Source organism: Dipodomys merriami, unplaced genomic scaffold (genome assembly GCF_024711535.1).
Source record: "Dipodomys merriami isolate MVZ:Mamm:240054 unplaced genomic scaffold, mDipMer1.0.p SCAF_48, whole genome shotgun sequence".
In the NCBI taxonomy this organism is placed as follows: Eukaryota; Metazoa; Chordata; class Mammalia; order Rodentia; family Heteromyidae; genus Dipodomys; species Dipodomys merriami.
This window is the reverse complement of record NW_027206046.1, coordinates 7,455,464-7,478,367: the sequence shown is the minus strand read 5'-3', so window position 1 is coordinate 7,478,367 and position 22,904 is coordinate 7,455,464. Positions and strand designations below refer to the sequence as shown.

Genomic DNA, 22,904 nt, shown 5'->3' with positions numbered 1-22,904 from the left:
CAGAGGCTTGGGGGAAGTAGAGGAGGAAAGAGAGAAGGATGAATTCTCATTGAGAGTCATGTAAAACAACAAGGAAAACCATTCCTAAAAAGGAATGCTTCAATGGAGATAGGTTCCTATTATCGCGTGAAAGTAGAAAGCAAAGTTGGGCTTGATTTTTTTCCCCCCATTTAAATTTTGGGTGCAGGAAAGAGAGAAAAACCTTCAACGATGTGGCAAAATTCCCCCTTTGACAAATTTAAAAGGAAAATGGGGTTTCTTTGTGTTCAGGATGCACTAGTGACTCACAGTCACCAGCTACAAGCTACTGAAGACCGAGGTTCTAAGGATGGTGGTTCAAAGCCAGCCCTGGCAGGAAAGTCTGTGAGACTCTCTTCTCCATTATAAATGTATGCCACTAAGGCCCAGCACCTGTAGCTCATGCCTTTAATCTTACTTCCTTAGGAGGCTGAGATTTGGAGGATTGTGGTATGAGGTTAGCCCCGACAGAAAGTTCATGAGATGAGCCCTCTCCCATACCGTCTCTCAAAACCAAGAGCTAGGCATGTTGGCCTAGCTCTAAATCAGGTGGATTGTGGTTCATGTACATGCCTGGACAGGAAGTAAAAGCCTCTTTCAAAAACAATCTGTGCAAAAATGGGCTGCAGGTCTAGGTCATCATTACAGGGCCAGCCTAGCAAGCAAAAAGGCCCAAGTTCAAATCATAGTGCCACCAAAAACAAACCACGCACAAACAAAACCTATGACACATATTCACCCTAGAAAGTTCATTCAGAAGATCAAAACAATCTTCTTCCTCGGCATCAGGTGATGGCTTCAATCAATCCAAGTCAAGTCAAGCGACAGAATACTACACAGCTAACAAAAAGGATGAAGCTCCTTTCTGATCTGATACAGAATCATCTCCAGGACAATAATGTCCCATAAGAAAGCAACTATATAGAGCACTGAATTACCAACTCTCATCGCAACACAAAAATAGGGGAATTGAATGGGTGAGTGCGGTTGTTTTAATATTCTTGGAACCCTGGCTGATATTGAGAGGCACGCATTGAATGCACAGGGGTGCATGGAGCGATACCCCTTTTACAGCATCAGTATAAGACCCACCCACAGAACAAAATCCAGAACCAGATTTTGAAAAAGAAAAGATAAGGAACATGGTCTACCCTAATGTTAGACCTACTTGGCTCCTTCAGGGAGAGAATCTGCCAATGCCAGACTGTGTTCATCTGACAGAGAAGGCCACAAACACCACACCTCAGGGAGGAATCAGACAACCAGACAATCACATAGCCGAGGGAAGGCGCGGGCTGGCTCAGGCCGCAGCTGTTCTCAAACGGCGAGAAGCAGTAGAGGATCTTTCACTTCTTGTTCTTTTGTGCAAGTCCTGGGGCTTGAACTCAGGGGCCTGGGTGCTGTCCCTGAGCTTTTGTACTCAAGGTTTCGTGCTCTACTGCTTTGGAACCACGATCCTCAGATCTCAGCCTCTTGACTAGCTAGGATGACAGGTGTGAGCCACTGGTACTTGGTTGTAGAGGATTTTCCTACTCAAGAGGCGAGAGAAAGCCAGTGTGTTTCCTCACACACCATCACCAAACTCCACAGAGGAGGAAATGGGGGTCAAGGGGAAATGGTCTCCCAGACACCGGGGTGCATTTCTCAGGCCAAGGATAGTGTCGGCAGACACATACTCTGATCTTAATACTCCCATTGCTCAGCTTTCTGGATAGACACCCCGTTCTTTTTAAATTATTATTATTATTGTTTTACCCTCGACTTCCTGGTAAACCCAATTCATCATAGTCAGATACTCATCAGAAGTTAGCAGAACTTCCCTCTTTTATGAGAAAAGCAAATAAAAATGCATCTAAGCCACCCTTATTTGGGATGGAAATATACTCAGTGCCCAGTCAGCAATGAGTGGGGACACTATTTATTACTCAGGAGCTAAATTTATCATCTTGGAAGAATGCTGAGAAAGGAAGAAATGCCTTCCTGGGTGGGTTCAAGCAGGCGGGGGGGGGCGGGGGGCAGCCTGGAAGGTCGTGGATGCCATGGTATGTGGGGCAGATCATAAGCAAAGGAAAGCAAAGGGAGTTCAAGCAAACAACGTGGAAGCAGGACCATTTCCCAGCAGGCAGCAGCACTGGATTGCTTCCCATACCATCATGAGAGCAAAGCTCATGCAGAAATCTCAACACAGTTAACAGTCGAAGTCTCATGCAGAAATCCCAACGCACTTAACAAAGTTGACTTCTTTCTACATTCAGAAGTCAAATTCAATCCAACCTCAGGACAAACCTGGTGGCTTTCCACATCTGCCCACACTATCTAGCTATCCACACTATCTACTATTCTATCACTTTCTTTTGTTTGTTTGGTGCCCATCCTGGGGCTTGAACTCAAGGCCTTGGATGCTGATCCTGAGCTTTTTTCTTTTTTTTTCTTTTTGCTCAAGGCTAACTAGCACTCTACCATTTGAGCCACAGCTCCACTTCCAGCTTTTAGGTGGTTCATTGGAGATCTGAGTGTCACAGACTTTCCTGCCTAGGCTGGCTTGGAACCACGATCCTTAGATCTCAGCCTCCTGAGTAGCTAGGATCACAGGCATGAGCCATTGTCTCCTGGGAATCACTTTTTAGATGGATGGAGACAAAAGCCAGAGAAGAAAAAAGTTGCATTAAATGACTCAGCTTTTCACTTCACCACAAATCTAAGACATTCATGTGTGTCTTTTTTTTTTTTTAAGGAACTTTCATAATCATGTGTATCTTTAAACCTGGATGTGAAACTCTCAGACTTCTGCAAGATTAGTAACAAATTGAAATGATTTCATAGGGTGTGGCTCAAGTGGTAAAGCACTTACAGAGTAAGTGTGATGCTCTGAGTTCAAACTCTGCCATGGTTAATAAGGGGGAAAAAGGCATTTTACAGAAAGAAAGAAAGAAAGAAAGAAAGAAAGAAAGAAAGAAAGAAAGAAAGAAAGAAAGAAAGAAAGAAAGAAAGAAAGAAAGGAAGGAAGGAAGGAAGGAAGGAAGGAAGGAAGGAAGGAAGGAAGGAAGGAAGGAAAAAAAAAGCAAGCAAGCAAGCTAGGCACCAGTGGCTCATCTCTATAATCATAACTACTCAGGAGGCTGAAATCTGAGGATCACAGTTTGAAGCCAGCCTGGTCAGGGCAGTTCATGAGACTCTTATCTCCAATTAACCACTGAGTTAAGTGGACCTACAGCCCAAGTGGTAGAGTGCTACCCTTGAACACAAAAGCTCAGGGACAATGCCTAGGCCCTGAGTTCAAGTCCCAAGACTGGCACACATACAAAAAAGCAATGCTTTTATTAATCATCTATAATGTGGGACATACAGATGCTGGAAGTGAGGAGAGGAAGGAAAAGGTTGAGTCTTTCTCATGATCATTATAAAAACATTTGTCACCTTGTGTGTGTGTGGGGGGGGGGGGTAATCCTGGGGCTTGGATTTAGGGCCTGAGCACTGTCCTTGAGCAACTTCTGGTTTTCTGGTGGTCCATTGGAGATTAGAGTCTCAAGGACTTTTTTTTTTTTTGCCGGTCATGGGGCCTGAACTCTGGGTCTGGGCGCTGTCCCTCAGCTCTTCAGCTCAAGGCTAGTGTTCTACCACTGGAGCCACAGTGCCACTTCTGGCTTTTTCTGTTTATGTGGTGCTGAGGAATCGAACCCAGGGCCTCATGCTTGCAAGGCATGCACTCTACTGCTGAGCTACCTTCCTAGCCCTCAAGGACTTTTTTTTTGCCTGGGCTGGTCTTGAACCATGATCCTCAGATCTCAGTCTCCTCGGTAGTCACAATGATAGGCGTGAGCCACTGGCACCTGGATCACTTGTCATCCTTTTGCAGAGAGATATACCCCAGGTGGGATTGGGCTGAAGCAGCGATCTAGGTAGCTGTAAGCAAAACTGAACCCCCCCATTCCCCAACCCCCGCCACTACTCAGCCCATACGTACATTCTTCACTCTCCACCGCCGCGTAGTTCCCCACTTCTTTGAAGCTGATATTCCCCAGGTGGAGGACACCGGCCACGATCTGCAGCACCAGCGTCTGCTCTTCTGTGAAGATGCCGATGACGTTCATGGCATGCTAAGCGGAAGAAGCAGTCAGATGCATCACCATGGACCCGGTCGCGTTAGAGAGTCACATCTCTGTCAATGTGCTTACTGCCCAATGCACTCATACCCATCCTGGAAAAGTTGGGCTGACATGCCATACAACTTAGGTGCCCCTCGGAGTGCCTGGAAGGTTCTATGAGCAGCTACAGCCTCCACATCTGTGCCTCGGAGACCTCTGCTTGCAAAGTCACCTCTCTGGCTACGAATGTGGCTTAGTGGTAGAGTGCTGGCCTTGCATGCAGGAAGCCCTGGGTTCAATTCCTCAGCACCACATAAAAAGAAAAAGCTGGAAGTGGCACTGTAGCTCAAGTGGTAGAGTGCTAGCCTTGAGCAAAAGAAGCTCAGGGACAGTGTCCAGGCCCTGAGTTCAAGTCCCAGGACCAGAAGAAAGAAAGAAAGAAAGAAAGAAAGAAAGGAAAGAAAGAAAGAAAGAAAGAAAGAAAGAAAGAAAGAAAGAAAGAAAGAGAGAGAGAGAGAGAGAGAGAGAGGAAGGAAGGAAGGAAGGAAGGAAGGAAGGAAAGGAAGGAAGGAAGGAAGGAAGGAAGGAAGGAAGGAAGGAAAGAAAGAAAGGAAAGAAAGGAAGGAAGGAAGGAAAGAAAGAGAGAGAGAGAAAGAAAGAAAGAAAGAAAGAAAGAAAGAAAGAAAGAAAGAAAGAAAGAAAGAAAGAAAGAAAGAAAGAAAGGCAGAAGGAAGGAAGGAAGGAAGGAAGGAAGGAAGGAAGGAGTGTTTGGTGGGGCATGTCATGTGCACTTACCAGAGTTTCCTGGAACTCTCGCTTGTCATCGATGTCATCAACCTTGTAGGACCCGGACAGGCTCAGGTAATAATAGTAGTCCATGCTGGTGATGCCCAGGCTGTGCTTCTGCTCGGCAGAGGCGCCCTCGATGAGCTGTGGCAAAACAGCAATGTTCAGGGAGGCCCAGGGTGTGGCCCGCCAAGGACTCAGCCAGCTCTCTATGTGAGTGGGCCTTGTCTCCAAAACGCGAGGGGTTGCTGAGTACCTGTTCTTCTGGATATAACCCCAAACCACCTCTGCAAATTGTTGTTCTGTTCTCTACTCCTTTCTTCTATTCTATTTCTTCTATTCATTTTTGATATTCTATTCATTTATTCCATTCTGTTCTATCCTATTCTGTTCCATTCCATTCCATTCAATCTATTCTATTATTTATTCAATTTCTATTCATTCATTCTAATCATTCATTTTTTTCTATTCTATTCCATCCTATTTCTTTTTCTATTCATTTATGCTATTTGTATTCATTCTACTCTAATCACTCTATGTATTTTTCTATTTCTAGTCATTTATTCTATCTCTATTCATTCTATTCTAATCATTTCTAGTCTAATCATTCTATACATTTTTTTCTATTCTATTCTGCCCATTCCCTTCTATATTCCTATTCATTTCTATTTTATTCATTCTATTGTAGTCATTTTGTTCTATTCATTTTTGTACCTATTCATTTTTCTTATTCAATATACGCATATATACATATATTTATCAAACCCTGAGTTACCAAATCCAGGTCCTTGTACTTGCTACTAATCAATTTATTGAACTCAGAGTCTTGTGTATGTTATTTATTTATTTACTTGTTGGAAGCACTAGGGTTTGAACTAAGAGGCTCATACTTCCTAGGCAAGGGCTGAATCACTTAAGCCTTACCTCAGCCTTTGCTTCACATATCTTCAGAATCAGATCTTATGTTTTTCTCTTGGTCTGGTGTAGACCATGATTCTCCTACCTACTGATTCCCACCACAGGCTGAGACAGATCACAGATGTGCACCACCAGACTTGGATCAGAGATGTGAGCAACTATGCTCTATCATGGCTCTGTAAATTTTTTTTTTTTTTTGGTTGATTGTGGGGCTTGAACTCTGGGTCTGGACGCTGTCCTTCAGCTCTTCAGCTCAAGGCTAGTTCTCTACCACTTGAGCCACACAGTGCCACTTCCAGTTGTCTGGCTTACTGGAGATAAGAGTCTCACAGATTTTCCTGCCTGGGCTGACTTTGAACCATGATCCTCAAATCTCAGCCTCCTGAGTAGTTAGGATTATAGGCCTGAGTCACTCACTGGTACCTGGCTAAATTCTTTTTTTTTTTTTTTCTTCTTTTGCCAGTCTTGGGGCTTGAATTCAGGGCCTGAGCACTGTCCCTGAGCTACTTTTGTTCAAGGCTAGCACTCTACCACTTGTGTTTCTGTAAATTCTAATTCTTTTTTTTTTTTTTTTGGGGGGGGGGTCCAGTCCAGTCGTGGGGCCTGCACTGTGGGCCTTGGCACTGTCCCTCAGCTCTTCAGCTCAAGGCTAGCGCTCTACCACTTGAGCCACAGCGCCACTTCCAGCTTTTTTCCTTTTTGCTTATGTGGTGCTGAGGAATCGAACCCAGGGCCTCAGGCATGCAAGGCAAGCGCTCTACCACTGAGTCACCTTCCCAGCCCTAAATTCTAATTCTTAGCACTGGTTATCATTAAATTATAACCAATTAATTCCTGCCTGACTTGTTTTTGACTCTGTGTGTGTTCAAAAGATTTTAAGAGAAAGTGTGTATGTCAGGGGTAGGGATTGAACCCAGGTCCTTATGCATGCTAGGCAAGTGCTCTACTACTGAGCTATACTGCCAGCTTCACTTAGGGTTTTTCAAAGTAGAACTGGCTCCTCTACTCTCCTAACCCCACAGTGCATATTTTAAACCTGCCATAGATCTGTTTCTTTTAGATCCTCCTCATCCACTGCTGTCTCTTGATGCCCACTCTATGTCTGGACGAGACGATCTTAAAGGGCTCCAACCACTTAACAATCAATTCTTGGAAGGGCAAGAAATTAATTCACAGTGTTTTGTCAATATGCATGGCAGACATTCTGTCAGCAGGATGGATTTTAAACTTGCAAAGAACTATCACAGAAGGAAGACGTGGGGAGAGACAGCCGTGGCCCATCAGAGACACAAACGGGCATTCCGTGTGCCAACCCCACAATATTTACAAAAGAGAGGCTGTGTTCTGGTCCAGGCTTCATCTGTGTGAACCTCCTCCTGCTACCAGGGCTGAATCAAGCTGGGTACTAGTGGCTACCGCCTGTAATCCAAGCTACTCAGGAGGCTGAGAGCTGAAGATCATAGAGATATGAGGATCCAGCCTGGGCAGGAAAGTCCATGAGGCTTTTATCTCTAATTAACCACCAAAGAGCTGTGGCTCAAGTGGTTAAAACCCTGTCCTTGAGCAGTAAAGCTTAGGGACAGCAGCCAGACCCTGAGTTCAAGTCCTAGGACTGGCACAAAATCAACATAAAATAAAATTCACAAAGCTGGATCATGTGATTACTGAACCCCAGAATGCTATTTTATCAGCATCCCGCACGCTTCTCTGGGGTCCCAGTGGCAAGTGGCCAAGGAGGCATTCAGGATGTCTCAGTACCTAACAGCTTCCTTGTTGGAGACATTGGCATTGCCAACTGGCTGAGTCCTGGCTTACAGAATAGCTTTGGGTCTGGTTACCCAACTTCCCTGATGACTGTCCCTTCTACTCCATACCCAGGGCCGTCCCTCCTCAGCACAGCCCTTTCCTCATTCCCCCACCCCTGGTGAATTCCCATCTGGCCATGAATCAAACACTCTGACTTTTATTTTGAAAGGATACCGACCCTTCCTGAATTATTGTAACTTTATTCAAAGGAGACTCTGCTTTGTCTCTTCTCTAGCCATCAGCAGTCTAAGCCAGAGGACTGAGAAGAACAAAAGGAAAAAAGATTCTTTTTTAACATGGAGAGGGGGGGGTTAGAAAAGAAAAAATTAAAAAAAAATAGAAACCTGGTAAAAGATGTGGAAACTTCTCTCGCCAGGGTTCCTCATGACCACTCTGGATTTTTCTAGAAGGAAGTTGGAGATCTTTCCGCCATCTGGTTCCCCACCTGGGCTGAACTGGATTTCAAAGTATTTCCCCTGCAAGCAAGGTAAGGATGTCCTGTGAGGGTCAGTAAACACAGCCCGCAGCTCAGGACACTGCACATAATACAAGGAAATTCGTGCAGGAGAGCCAAGTCCGGAACCCATGCCCAACTCTGGGCTACACTTCCCCCAGGCCTTCATCTCAAACAATCACCAGAGCTGTGTGGTCCACTCCCACAGTTCTGTATTCAGAATGGGAAATCTAGGGTCCCAGCCAGACTAAATAAGGTATATGGGAGATGCTGGGCCCATTTTCTTCCCATGGAAGGCAGAGAAAATGAACCAGAAAACCCGAGGTCACAAGCAGTGAACTCTAACTGATGGAAGCAAGTTTTTCCCTCTGTACACTTCAGTGCTTTGAGCAAAATTAGCCTAAAGGCTGTCCATCCCTTTTACCCCAAAACTGCTGGAACACACACTGAAATAAAAATATTTTATTATAAGTAAACTCTGTAAGTTATTTCCCTCTTGCTCACATTCTGCCTGTGTGTGTCCTCAAGATTGAACTTAGGGCCTGGGCACTGATCTTGAGTTTTTGTGCTCAAGGCTGGTGCTCTACTACTTGAGCCATAGCCCCACTTCTGACTTTCTGGTGATTAACTAGAGACAAGAAGATAGACTCTTCATAGGCTTTTCTGCCCAGGCTGGCTTCAAACTGTGAGCCTCTGGATTTCAGCCTCCTGAGTAGCTTAGGATTACAGGTGCTGTTCTCAACTTTTTGAAATAATTGCCTGTCTAAGAGGTAGAAAATAATGTATGGTTTGACATGCACATTTGTCTCGGTATAGGTGAAGGCGTATTTTGGTGCCTTCAGAGGTGGCTGGTGAGGGGGAGGGAGGGGGAAGATGGGGAGGGAGGGAGATGAAGGCACATGTGTGAAAAGAGCCTGCCTCATCAGTTCTCGTGTCCATCTGTCTGTCCATCATGGGGGTATGAAGCTTTATAATCACATAAATAATACATGCTGGGCTTTTGCTATTTATAAAAATTGACTGAAGCCCCCTCCAAAGAAAAACAACAATTGATAGTGGAAAAAAAAAATCAAAAATAATGATTATTTTTTTTTTGCCCTGATCTCTAAGGCAGGTGGGTGGGGTTGGCTGGCTAGAAGGTTAGACTTCTACAAGGCAGATTTAGATTAATGACTGGGGGAGAAGATTGGATAAAAACTATGTTTGCCTCTCTCTCTCTCTCTCCCTCTCTCTCTCTCTCTCTCTCTCTCTCTCTCTCTCTCTCTCTCTCTCTCTCTCTCTATTTTATTACCTAGGAACTTCAAGATTAAACAAGCCCAGCATTGAGCTTAAAAAAAAAAAAATCAACTGAGTGCCAGTGGCTCACACCTGTAATTCTAGCTACTGGGAAGGCTGAGACCTAAAGATCATGGTTCGAATCCAGCCCAGGCAGGAACATCTGTGAGACTCTTATCTCTAATAAATTACTTTAAAAAGCCAGAAATGGAGCTGTGGCTCAAGTGGTAGAGCACTAGCCTTGAGCAAAAGAAGCTCAGGGACAGTGCCCAGGCCCAGATTTCAAACTTCAGGACCGGGGGGAAAAACAAAAAGAGCCTGGTACTGGTGGCTCACACCTTTAATCCTAGCTACTCAGGAGGCTGAAATCTGAGGATCATGGTTTGAAGCCAGATTGCACTCTTATCTCTAATTAACCACCAAAATGCCAGAAGTAGAGCTGTGGCTCAAGTGATAGAGTTCTAGCCTTGAGTATAGAAGCTCAGGGACAACATTCAAGGCCCTGAATTCAAGCTGCAGGACTGGCTTTTTTTTTTTTTTTTTTAAAGAGGGATAATGGAACAAGTAGATGAGTTAGGAGCAGGCAACAAGGAATGAGCTGATAAGCCTAATGGATGGAAGGCATGAGGGAATGGGACAGTGGCTGCATGGTACAAATTAGCTAGGGAGATTTCTTTTGGAAACAGAAACTTCCTTGCAAAATAGAGCATGAAAAGGAAATGGGTTTTCTCTGAAAGTTCCAACTGCTTATTTCCCATACAGCCCAGAATCGGCCTCCTGAGTGGCTGCTGGTCAGTTTTAGTGCTGGACCTGATAAATAAGTACAATAAAGAAATGCTTGATTCACGCAAATCAAGGCTACTGGGGAAGCAGAGGTTTCTTTGTAAATCTGGACCAGCTTGGAACACGATCCTCCTTATTTACACTTGTTACCACGGTTGAGATGACAGATGTGTGTCATCATGCCCAGTTACTGACCAAGATGGGGGCTGAGGAATTTTTATGCTTGGGCTGCCCTTGAACTGTGATCCCTCATGATGGATAGAAGAGGTGATTTTTTTTATAAGCCTAGGCCATTTAAGGGGTACTTTGGAACCCCAGTCACTTTTGTTTTTTTGGTTGGTCATGGGGCTTAAACTCAAGGCCTCTGTCCTTCAGCTTTTTTGCTCAAGGCTAGAGCTCTACCACTTTGAACCACAGCACCAATTCTGGTTTTTGAGCTGTTAATTGGAAATCAGAGTCTCATGGAGACTTTCTTGCCTGGGCTGGCTTCAAACCACAATCCTCAGATCTCAGCCTCCTGAGTAGCTAGGATTACAGGCGTGAGCCACCAATGGTCAGCTAAAATTACACTGATTGCATTGCTGAGTTTTCAAATTAAACTTCAGCCCCAGGACAAGCCACAGGCAAACACGAGAGCTTGCTGTCTGGGGGCAGTCTGGGGAGCTAGCCCCTGAGAACACAGCAGAACCTCAAGTTCTTTTATGGTTAACTGGGGACCTCAACCTGGGGGGATCGGGAGCTCGGAGGCCAGGGGGATAGACATACAAAGCGGCTGGAGTTGTTGTTTCGGACTGTCTTGGCATTTCCGAAGGCCTCGAGCAGCGGATTGGACTGTAAGATGATGTCCTTCACGTGCTGTGGGAGAGAAAACACACACACACACACACACACACACACACACACACACAGAGTCAGCAAAGGGCAGTCCACTTTTCCCTAAGCTCTTGGCTCTGCCAGGCCTCTGGGGTAGATGCCCCTGCTCCCTGCGTCCCTGAAGATTTCTTCAGAATGTCACTTTCTAAAGTCACAGGCCTCCCTCACCCTGCTTGAGTCTGCTGGCTTGATTCAGAATGCCAGAGCAAAAAAATCAGAATCAACCAAGCCTCCCGGATTCTCGGTCCATGCTACTGATTACACCCTTTCCAATATCAATGTTGGCTGGAGTGGGTGAGGGGAGAGGTTACAACAGGAAGGAAACTGGGACACACAGGGGCATCTCATTGCCTTGTTTTTCCTTCTCTCCTCCATTGGTGGTACTGGAGTTTGAACTCAGACCTTCATGCTTGCAAAGCAGGTGCTCTACCTCCTAAGTCATGCCTCCAGCCCTGTTTTTGCTTTCATTATTTTGTTTTCAGATAAAAGCCTCAGGTTGTTTGGCCCTGACTCACCTGGATTGAGATTCCTGTCCCCAGCCTAGCTGGGTTAAAGACTCATGCCACCATGCCTAGCTTGTTGACTGAGATAGAAGCTCCTTAACTTTTCTCAGGGCCTCCTATGCTGCTCAGGTAGTTGGGATTACAAGCATGTACCACAGTACCTGGCCACTTCCTTGTGGTTCTTCCCAGAGATTTTCTAATCACTGCCCTTCCCAACTACTTTATCTGCTCCAGTACAAGCAAAAGATTTCAAGGGAAATGCATCCATTTCTCCTCTAAATGATCTTATGGAAATATAATCTGGCATTTTTCTTTTTTAAAAAAAATTTTTGGTCGGTCATGGGGCCTAAACTCTGGGCCTGGGCGCTGTCCCTCAGCTCTTCAGCTCAAGGCTAGTGCTCTACCACTTGAGCCACAGTGCCAGTTCTGGCTTTTTCTGCTTATGTGGTGCTGAGGAATTGAACCCAGGGCCTCATGCATTCAAGGCAAAGTACTCTACCACTGAGCCACCTTTCCCAGCCCTAATCTGGCATTTTTCAAATTTATCTAGGCCCAACCCATCTGGGGATTGTGTTAAAACACAGATGTGTTTTTCTGGGTTTTGTTGTTGTTGTTGTTGTTGTTTGTGCCAAATCTGGGGCTTGAACTTGGGGCCTCAGATTCTTACTTGACTTTTTTTCTCAAGGCTAGTGCTCTACCACTTGAGCCACAGTTCTACTTCCAGATTTTTGCTGGTATATTGGAGATAAGAATCTCACAGACATTACCACCCTGGCTGGCTTCAAACTGCAATCCTCAGATCTCAGCCTCCTAAGTAGCTAGGATTACAGGCATGAGCTACCAGTACTGGGTTTATGTACTTTGAATCAGCAACTCTCTTCATCCTATGACAAGCATACTGTCATGTTTGATGACAAGACATTTCACGTCCTTTATTATGAACTGTCTTTCATATCCTCTATTTCCCTTTTGTACTTTTTGTTGTCACTCATGAGACTTGAACTCACGGCCTGAGTGCTGTTTCTGAGCTGTTTTTGCTCAAGCTGTTTTTGCTAACACTCTGTGGCTTTGAGCCACAGCTCCACTTCCAGTTTTTTTTTTTTTTCTCTAGTTTTTAGTTGGTTAATTAGAGCTAAGAGTCTCACAGACTTTTCCTGCTTGGGCTGGCTTTGAACCGTGATCCTCAGATTTCAACCTCCTGATTAGTTAGTAGCCAGCACCCAGCAGCCCTCCTTTTGTTGATTTGTAGGAACTCATTATATATGAGGTATGCCTAGCTCAAAACACCCTATTCCTTTGCAGATTCTGTGGTTCTTGGTTGCTGCCTTTTGTACAGTGGATAGAAAATCCGGGGTGACTGCTGGCTCACCTGGACCTTGGGGCCCCCTCCAGACACCCTGGAGACGTAGCTCATGATGTATTTGGCAGCCACTGTCTTTCCGGCACCGCTCTCTCCACTGGGGAAAGAAGGGGGAAAATGGCCATTAGGCGAGTGACCAGGTCCTCCTTCATGCCTGGACCAAGCAACCCACAGCAACATGCAGACGGAAAGCAGGCAAGGAGGGGGGGGGGGGGAGCGGCTGGGAAAGGCAGCTGGGAGGGAGGCAGGAGGTCCTGCTGGAGCTGGAGGGGTGATGGGAGCAGGGCACAGCACACCCAGCCATGCCGAATGTCCATGCATTCGACGCGGGATGGGCAGGATGGGAGGGCACCCCCCCCCCCGCAAGGCACAGCACACCCAGCGATGCCCGAATGACCATGGGAGGGGGGCAGCACGTCATGGCCAAAGGGTGGATATACACAGAAAAATGGCTGCGTTCAACAGTCTACAAAACATGGAAGTATCTTGAAAGCGCTTGCTTGGAATACACAAAATCCTTGGGGTTCCATATCCTAAGGTTGGGTAGGAAGGGAGGGATGTAGGTAGGGGGAGGAGAGAGGGAGGGAGGGAGGTGGGGAGGAGAGACAGAGGGAGGGAGGAAGGTGGGGGGGAGGGAGGGAGGGAGGAAGGGATGTGGGGGGGAGGGAGGGAAAGAAGGGAGGACAAAAGGGAGGAAGGGAGGGAGGGGTGAGGGAGAGAAAGAAGGCAGGGAGAGAAGGAGGGAGGGGTAAGGGAGAGATAGAAGGAAGGAGGGAAGGAAGGAAGGAGGGAAGGAGGGAAGGAAGCAGGGAAGGAAGGAAGGAGGAAGGAGGGAGGGAAGAAGGGAAGGAAGAAAGGAGGGAGAGAAAGGGAGGGAGAAGGAAGGGGAGGTAAGGTAAGAGAAGGAGGGAGAAGAGAGAAAAAGAAAGGAAAGGAAAATAAAGAGAAAGGGGAAGAGGGAAGGAGGAAGGGAGAAGGGAAGGAAGAATGAAAGAAAGGAAGGAGAAAAGGAGAGAGCAAGGGAAAGGAAAGACAACTTTGAGGGGAAATTGTCTGGAACTCTTCACTGAAAGTATTGGTGGAGATTTGGATCGATGTAAGGAACCCAAAGAAACTTGGGTTCCATATTTACCAAACTTTTAGTACTATTATATTACTTGGGGGGGGGGGACAAGAGAAAAGGGGGATGGGAGCCTCTCAGGTTACACTGTGCCCCTGAGCAATGCACACTTCCTTCTATTGGCAGTTCTAAAATTAAACGCTGAGGCAGTCGGCATTAATCACATCCTGAGAATGAAGCTGCTTTCCTCTTACCAGTAATGGCACAGGACCAGCTCTGTGTGTGTGTGTGTGTGTGTGTGTGTGTGTGTGTGTGTGTGTGTGTGTGTGTGTGTGTGTGTGTGTGTGTGTGTGTGTGTGTGTGTGTGTGTGTGTGTGTGTGTGTGTGTGTGTGTGTGTGTGTGTGTGTGTGTGTGTGTGTGTGTGTGTGTGTGTGTGTGTGTGTGTGTGTGTGTGTGTGTGTGTGTGTGTGTGTGTGTGTGTGTGTGTGTGTGTGTGTGTGTGTGTGTGTGTGTGTGTGTGTGGTCTGGGTGCTGTTCCTGAGCTTTGTGCTCCAGGCTAGTACTCTACCATTTGAGCCACAGCTTTACTTCCAGCTTTTTGCTAGTTAAGTGGAGATAAGAGTCTCACTGGCGGGGCTGGGAAGGTGGCTCAGTGGTAGAGCGCTTGCCTTGCATGCATGAGGCCCTGGGTTCGATTCCTCAGCACCACATAAGCAGAAAATAAAAAGCCGGAAGTGGCGCTGTGGCTCAAGTGGTAGGGTGCTAGCCTTGAGCTGAAGAGCTGAGGGACAGCGCCCAGGCCCAGAGTTCAGGCTCCATGACTGGACCCAAAAAAAAAAAAAAAAAAAGAGTCTCACTGGCTTTCCTGCCCCAGCAGGCTTTGAATTGCAATCCTCAGAGATCAGCCTCCTGAGTAGCTCTGGATTACAGGCATGAGCCACCAGTGCCTGGCAAGGATTAGTCTTTTTAAAAAAGAGTCTACTTTTCGGGGGCAGGGGGAGAGGAGGGGGGGGAGATGGGAAGGGATGGGAAGAGGAAACAAAGGAGGAGGCAACAATGCTTGATAAGAAATGTACTCATTACCTTGCCCATGTAATTGTATCCCCTCTGTATGGTATTTTCACAATTTAAAAAAAAAAAAGAGTCTACTTTTCAAAATTCTAGTCTTCTAATAAGAACCTCAATTCAAACAATGCTCAAGCCAGGCAGAGTTCTGGATTCTCTGTTGGTACCATTTAGGGATCATCTCATGGAAAATAATAGACATTCAAAGTTAAAACAGTAGCTGTCTGCTAGTTCACAGGACCATGTATTTGCTAGTTCTGGTTGATCATGAATTTTGGGGAAGCCGGGCGCTGGTGGCTCACGCCTGTAATCCTAGCTACTCAGGAGATCTGAGGATCACGGTTCAAAGCCAGCCCGGGCAGGAGAGACCGTGAGACTCCTATCTCCAATAAACCACCAGAAAACCGGAAGTGGCGCTGTAGCTCAAGTGGTAGAGTGCTTGCCTTGAGCTGAAGAGCTGAGGGACAGCGCCCAGGCCCAGAGTTCAAGCCCCACAACCGACCAAAAAAAAAAAGAATTTTGGGAAGGCTGGGTGCTTCTGCTTCATGCCTGTAATCCTAGCTACTCAGGAGGCTGAGATCTGAGGATTATGGTTCAAAGCAGCCCAAGCAGGAATTTTCATGAGACTTGTATCTCCAATTAACCACCAAAAAGGTTGAAGTAAAGCTTAAGTGGCACTATCCTTGAACACCAAAGCTCAGGGACAGCACCCAGGCCCTGAGTTCAAGCTCCAGGATTGGCGCACACACACATACACATACACATACACACAGACACAGACACACACAGACACACACAGACACACAGACACACACACACACACAGAATTTTAGCCAGGTATTGGTGGCTCACTCCTGTAACCCTAGCTACTCAGGAGGCTGAGATCTGAGGATCATGGTTCAAAGCCAGCACATGTAGAAAATTCCACGAGACTCTTATCCTCTTTCCACCACCAGAAAACCAGAAATGGAGCTATGGCTCAAAGTGGTAGAGCACTAGCCTCAAGCAAAACAGCTCAGGGATACCACCCAGGAACTGAGCTCAAACCCCACAGCCAACAATTAAAAAAAGAAAAGAATTTTGAGGGCACAGAGGCACATGGACAGAAGACAATCAAATAAGGGGATACCCCCCACATACCCACAAAAGCAAGCTGAGACCAATGTTGAAATCATTGTGTTTTTCAAGCCAACCCAAAATTAAACTCGCCATTTGGCAAACTTCTAGTTGTGTTGGATGTCCTTGAACTGCTATGTGGTGTTAAGAGAGACTGGGGGTACCGGTGGGGGGCCTGGCCCAGGGATTGGAGCCTCTTAGACTCAGCATCCCTCGATGCTGTGCAGCCTGGGCCTGAACTCCTGGCTTACAGGTTGGACTTCCTCCACTAAGAAACCAAATGGAAAGGCCTTAAGATACAAGGCAAGTAGATACCCAGTGGGACTGGACGAGGAGACCCATGTCTCCAGGAAATGTGCCCATCCTCAGGCTCAAGTTAGCTCAACTCCATGAGATGATGACAATGGTGATCATGAGGATTTGAACTCAGGGACTTGCACTTGCAGGCAGGTGCTCTACCACTTGAGCCACGCCCCCAGTCACTTTTTTGCTTTACTTTTCCAAATAGCCTCCTTTTTTGTTGTTATTGTTCTGACTTGTCTTTCATCTCGATCTTTCTACCTATACCTCCTTTATAGTTGGGATTACAGGTGTGCTCTACCACACCCTTCCCCAAATTATCTTTGTAAATGGTCAGCATAATCAGATAATTTATACACTAGATCCAAGGTGACTAGATTGTTGATAAAACTTAACAAGTCTAAGTCCGTTTTATAAGGTGTAACAATGGAAATATTCAAGAACTTCACAAAATCAGTACAGTGGAGTTGTGTAACCACCCAATGAAACAGGAAAGACATTTAAAATAATATAAGGACTATGAAGTGGCTATTTCAACAAACCACAATGTATCTATAACATGCTTGTAACTATGTATAGAAAGATAATGTCAGAAAAAGAAATGAAAGGGAACAAGGAAAAAGATCTATCTCTACCTTGTTAGGACAATTTATTATATAGAAAATTCTTTTTACTTTATTATTTTGTGTGTTTGCAGGTATTGGGGCTTGAACTCAGGGTCTGGACATTTTCCTTTAGCTTTTTTATTCAAGGCAGTACTCTACCACTTTTGCCACAGCTCCATGCCTAGCTTTTTGCTCGTTAATTGGAGATAAGAATCCCACACATGTTCTTGCTAAAGCTGATTTCGAACAAACAGATTAACAGCCTTTTCATGGGAGTCAACATGACTAGAATTATTTGACAATGAGAAAACTGATCAAAGAATATTCTGGCTGGGTACTAGTGGCTCAGGCCTGTAATCCTAGCTACTTAGGAGGCCGAGATCTGAGGATTGTGGGTTGAAGCCAAACTGAAGCCCATGAATCTTTTATCTCCAATTAACTGCCAGAAAAGCCAGCAGTGGAGGTGTGACCCCAGTGATAGAGCACTACTAGACTTGAGCAAAAAAGAACAAGGACAGCGTTCAGGCCCTGAGTTCAAGCCCAAATACTGACCATGTATGCACACACACACATACACACAAACATATTACCACATAGGTATTTCCTTATTAACCACTCTTTAGTCACAAACCATTTTTCTGCCAATAGATAACATCATGATAGAATAAATAACAGCATTTGTAGGCCACACAAGATTATTAATACAGGTGATGGTGCCCGTCATCCTTAGCAACACAGGAAGCTGAGATCTGAGAATCATGGGGGGAAGCCAGCCAAGGCAGAAATATCTGAGACTCTTATCTCCAATTAGCCACCTAAAAAAGCCAGAAGTGGAGCTGTAGCTCAAGTGGTAGAGCACTAGCCTTGAGTGAATAAATTTCAAGGATAACGCCCAGGCCCTAAGTTCAAGTTTCAGGACTGGCACCATAAAAATTAATTAATTAATTAATTACAATAAAAGCACTACAAGATTCTTAAAAGTGAACTTTAAATAACAATGTGGAAACATGACTCAATTTCCCTGACGATATTTACTTAGAACTATCCTCTTCTACCCCCCCGCCCCCCCGCCCCCGCCGAAAGACTTAGCTGGGGGCAGAGAGCACTTTGGAAGAGTGATCAGTGATCTCAGAATACCACAGTCCCTTAAAATGAACTAGTGAAGCCCCTTGGAGAAAGGGCTAATGAAGTCTCAAACAAGAAATATCCGAAAATGACCTAGGAACATCTTAAATAAGATCTCCAGGGAACTACTATAGAACCATCAAAAAGACCATTAACCAAGACAAGAGCAAATTCAAAGCCCCACGCACACAAACACACACACACACACACACACACACACACACACACACACACACACACACACAATCCTTATCACAAGCTAGTTCAATAGGTAAGAGTTTGAGATAATAGTGACAATAAAAACACAGTACCTAGAGAGGTTGCTAGAGCAACAACTCATTGCTTTGAAATGTGAGAGGTAATGACAATGAATCACAAATGTTATCCTCACCAAAATGGTATTTTACAGTGGCAAAAGAGCTCCACCTAACATGCGTAGAACAAAGCATAGCATTCGAAAGTACTGATTGTTGGGTGGTTGTTTTTTTTTTTTTCTAGCCCTTAATTAAGGAAGAGCCACGGAATGAAAATTTAGACTAGGTGAGTCCACCAGCATTCAGGCTGCCAGCATTCAGTTCACAGCATAACTGACAAGGGTTTTGGCTTAAAAATTGAATGTGAATTTGCCATTTACAGGAAGCAAAGGGAACAGAGAAAACTTAAGCTTCATCATGGGGTACAGTGCCAGACTGTAGAAAGAGAGCTGCAGGACAAAGAATTCCTTCTTTCACGAATAAATGCCTAGAAAACAAAGCCAAGAAAAGAGCCTTAAAGAGACACAGCCACCCAGGGCCATGGGTCAGCTTTGTTTGGATTCTAAATAAATTAGAAAAAAACAACAACTTGCTACAAAGAAGAATGTATTGCTAGGCCTGAAAGCAGAATACTGATGTTAGGTGATAATAAAAGCTTTATTCTTTCCTTTTGGTGTTGGTGGTGGTGATTGAGTCTAGGACCTTATACATACTAAGTACGGCTCTAACACAGAGTTATACCCATCCACAAATCATTCATTTTCAAGGTACAATAATCTTTGGATGGTTTTGATTATTGACAAATGAAGGGAGAGGTTATTTGGAATTTGTCTTAAATGGTCAAGTAGGTTAGGAAAGAAGGACTAAGAAAAACAGGATTAACCATATCTTATGTTTGTGTGCGTATGTGTGTGCGCGCATGCGCGTGTACCAATACTAGGGCTTGAATTCAGGGCCTTATGCTCTCACTTTTCTTTTTGGTCAAGACTCGCATTCTACCATTTGAACCATACCTCTACCTCCATGTTTGACCATTATCTTGATAACTAGGAAAATGGCTGATCGGTACAGTATATTATAATCTTTTTAATGTGATACATACTTGTGAGTATCTGTAATCAAAGCTTTTTTTCCAAAATGCTTCAGATGAAAAGGCAAAAAATTAAAAAAGAGGAACATAAATATATTGGATTGAGCTTTGGTGGAGGGGTGGGGGTGGGAAGGAGGTCACCAAACAGTTAACTGTCAGCCAGGAGTGGAAGTGCGTACCTGGCATCCTAGCTAATGAGGGAGATGGTGTTTCCAGACCGAGATTGTGGTTTTGGCTTGTGTTGTGAGATCCCTATCTGAACAGAAAAATCTGGGCATGTAGTACATACCTGTAATCCCAACTACACAGGGAAGTGTAAATAGGAGGATTGATGACCAGGCTTGTACTGTCCACACCTACCTGACTGCAAATGCTCATAGTAGGAAATCAATGACAAAGTGCTTCACCCCCAAAACACCCAGCAATGGGCCAGGTTAAATGAATTACGAAATCCACTTGCAGATCCCAAAGGCTGACACTTACTAGTCATGTCCTCCAAAATCAAGGCAAATGACGAAACTATATCAAAGGAGCTCAGACATGGTAGCCAAGTGCAGTGAATCACACCCCCTAATCCCAGCTACTCAGGAGGTAGAGAGTAGGAAGATAGCACACTAGGCCTGGTGGTATACACCTGCCATCCCAGCTATACAAGAGCAGGTTAGGAGGATTGCTGTCCAATGCTGGCCCTAAGCCTGTGAAGACAGGACAACTTAGGCAACAAATAACTGAAATGGAAGAAGGACTTGAGGAGTGGCTCAAATGGCAGTGTCCTTGGCCCAACCAGGACACCAAGCTCAAATCTGAAGTACTACATTGCAAGCAAAGGAAAAAGTAGGATCCAAGGAAAGAATTCCAGCTGAGAATCCAGTGAGCCACCATGTATGAAACTCAGGACAGGAAAAGAACTTCCAATTTCTGATCAAACAAAAGTAAGACATTTTCCACCTTTCACAGTGGCACCATTTAACTTGGTAACCAGCAGAAACGCATGGCTGTGTGTCAGGATTCTAACTGGAAACGCTATGGCTCAGGCACCAGTGGCTCACGCCTGTAATCCTAGCTATTCCAGAGGCTGAGATCTGAGGATCAAAGTTCTAAGCCAGCCCAGGTAGGAGAATCAGCAAGATCAGTGAGACTCTTTACCTCCAGTAAAGCACCAATAGGCCAGAAGTGAAGTGGAGGTGTGGCTTCAGTGGCAGAGTGCTAGCTTTGAGTAAACAAAAAACAAACAAACAAAAAAACCTCAGAGACAGTGCCCAGGCCCTGAGTTCAAGTCCCAGGACCAGCATCAAAACAAAACAAAACCAGAAAAACAAAACAACAATAACAAAAAAAAACCTACTATGGAAGCTAGAAGGATGTGACAGTTTCACCAGCCTGCTTGCTAGATGGCCACATTATGCAGCCTTGGACATGAGTGGCTGTTGGGAACACGTAACTGGTGGCAGAGTGCCAAGAAGACAGAGGTGTGTTGGCCTGCAGCCCCTGTCATACCTGATTATGACACACTGGTTCTCTCTGTCGATGATCATATTTCTGTACATACTGTCCGCCAGGGCGTAGATATGAGGTGGGTTTTCATACTGGGCCTAGAAAGGCAAAGAACCACAATTAGATGGAACCAACTCTGATTTCCTTTCTTGGCCTCTTCATTCAGTTCTGGTGGCTATTAATTCCACCCGACAGCTTGCATTCTAAGGAACTTCATTTAAAAACAAAACAAACACACAAACACGGGGGCACCGGTGGCTCACACCTGATACCCTAGCTACTCAGGAGGCTGAGACCTGAGGATTGTGGTTCAAAGCCAGCACAGGCAGGAAAGTCCATAAGACTCTTATCTCCAATAAACTACTCAAAAAAGCCAGAAGTGGAGCTGTAGCTAAAGTGGTAGAGTGCTAACTTTGAATAAAAGAAGCTCAGAGACATGCTCAGGCCCAGAGTTCAAGCCCCAGAACTGGCAAAGAAAACAAGTCTTAGCACACACAGCCAGGCATCGGTGGCTCATGCCTGCATTCCTAGCTATTCAAGAGGCTAAGAGCTAAGGACTGTGGCTTGAAGCCAACCTGAGCAGGAAAGTCTCTGAGATTTCTTCTTCTTCTTCTTTCTTTCTTTCTTCTTTCTTTCTTCTTCTTCTTCTTCTTCTTCTTCTTCTTCTTCTTCTTCTTCTTCTTCTTCTTCTTCTTCTTCTTCTTCTTCCTCTTCCTCTTCCTCTTCCTCTTCCTTTCTTCTTCTTCCTCTTCCTCTTCCTTTCTTCTTCTTCCTCTTCTTCTTCCTCTTCTTCTTTTCCTCCCCCTCCTCCTCCTCCTCCCCCTCCTCCTCCTCCTCCTCCTCCTCCTCCTCCTCCCCCTCCTCCTCCTCCTCCTCCTCCTCCTGGGTGCTGTCTCTAAGCTTTTTCACTCAAGGCTAATAATGGTCTACCATGTTGAGCCACAGTGCCACTTCCAGTTTTCTGGTGGTTATTTGAAGATAAGAGTTTCACGGACTTTCCTGCCCTGGCTGGTTTCCAACAGTGACCCGCAGCTCTCAGCCTCTTGCATTGCTACAGGCTTGAGCCACTGGTGCCCAGCCCATGAGATGTTTTAATTCCAATTAACCAGTAAAAAGCCAGAACTGGAGCTGTGGCCCAAGTGGTAGAGTGCAAAAATAGCTCAGGGCCCTGAGTTCAAGCCTCAGGACTGACATGTGAGTACACACACACACACACACACACACACACACACACACACACACACACACACGCACGCACGCACGCACGCACGCACACCATCCTAGCTGAAGTAAAATGCCATCCTGAGAAAATTAGAATGGAATATGCACTTTTCCACAGATGGGGCATGATTCAGCCTTCAAACATGTCCATGGTCCCTTTGACACTTCTATACCACACCTTTCCTACCAACCTCGCCTCTGCAACCACGTTCTACTTCTAGATCCTTCTGGAGACACGTGGGTGGCAGGGCTGAAGGGAGACCTCCTCCCAAAGCCTGAGGTCTGAGGGTGATGACAATTTCTCAGTTCCTCCTCACTGTTTCTCTAAGAGGCAAGTTACTTGCAGGAAGATTTGTCCCCAAACTGAGTGGCATTATCAATGGATGAGGATAAAAAGTTAAACTTTTCCCTCAGAGGGTGGAGGCAGGGGTTCTAGAAAGACATAAACGGGTCCTGCAGGTTGGTGTCATCCATTTGGGAAGCGGAATCGTGCTACACCTATTCTGTTGGGTGTGGGACTGAATCTTGTGACATGGCTGAAATGGAAACATCTCCATACCTAATAATTTTCCTGCCTGAACCAGATCGACATCCTGCTTCATTCAATTCCTTCCTATTCCCCACCTTTGCTTCTACCTTAAAATTTACCATAAGTCCTAACTACTCAGGAGGCTGAGATCTGATGATTGTGGTTCAAAGCTAGCCCAGGGCA

The 22,904-nt window shown here is 45.4% G+C and overlaps 1 protein-coding gene across 1 annotated transcript in view; it reads right to left on the bottom strand.

Moving 5' to 3' along the window:
- Myo1e (myosin IE) overlaps positions 1-22,904 on the bottom strand; it is a 140,958-nt gene that overhangs the window by 55,103 nt on the left and 62,951 nt on the right. The window contains exons 4-9 of the mRNA XM_069995289.1: positions 20,975-21,069; positions 12,871-12,958; positions 10,891-10,980; positions 7,958-8,089; positions 4,899-5,033; positions 3,983-4,115 (exon numbers count right to left, since the gene is read on the bottom strand). Coding sequence (XP_069851390.1) covers positions 3,983-4,115; positions 4,899-5,033; positions 7,958-8,089; positions 10,891-10,980; positions 12,871-12,958; positions 20,975-21,069 — 673 coding nt within the window. The remainder of the gene's footprint in view (positions 1-3,982; positions 4,116-4,898; positions 5,034-7,957; positions 8,090-10,890; positions 10,981-12,870; positions 12,959-20,974; positions 21,070-22,904) is intronic.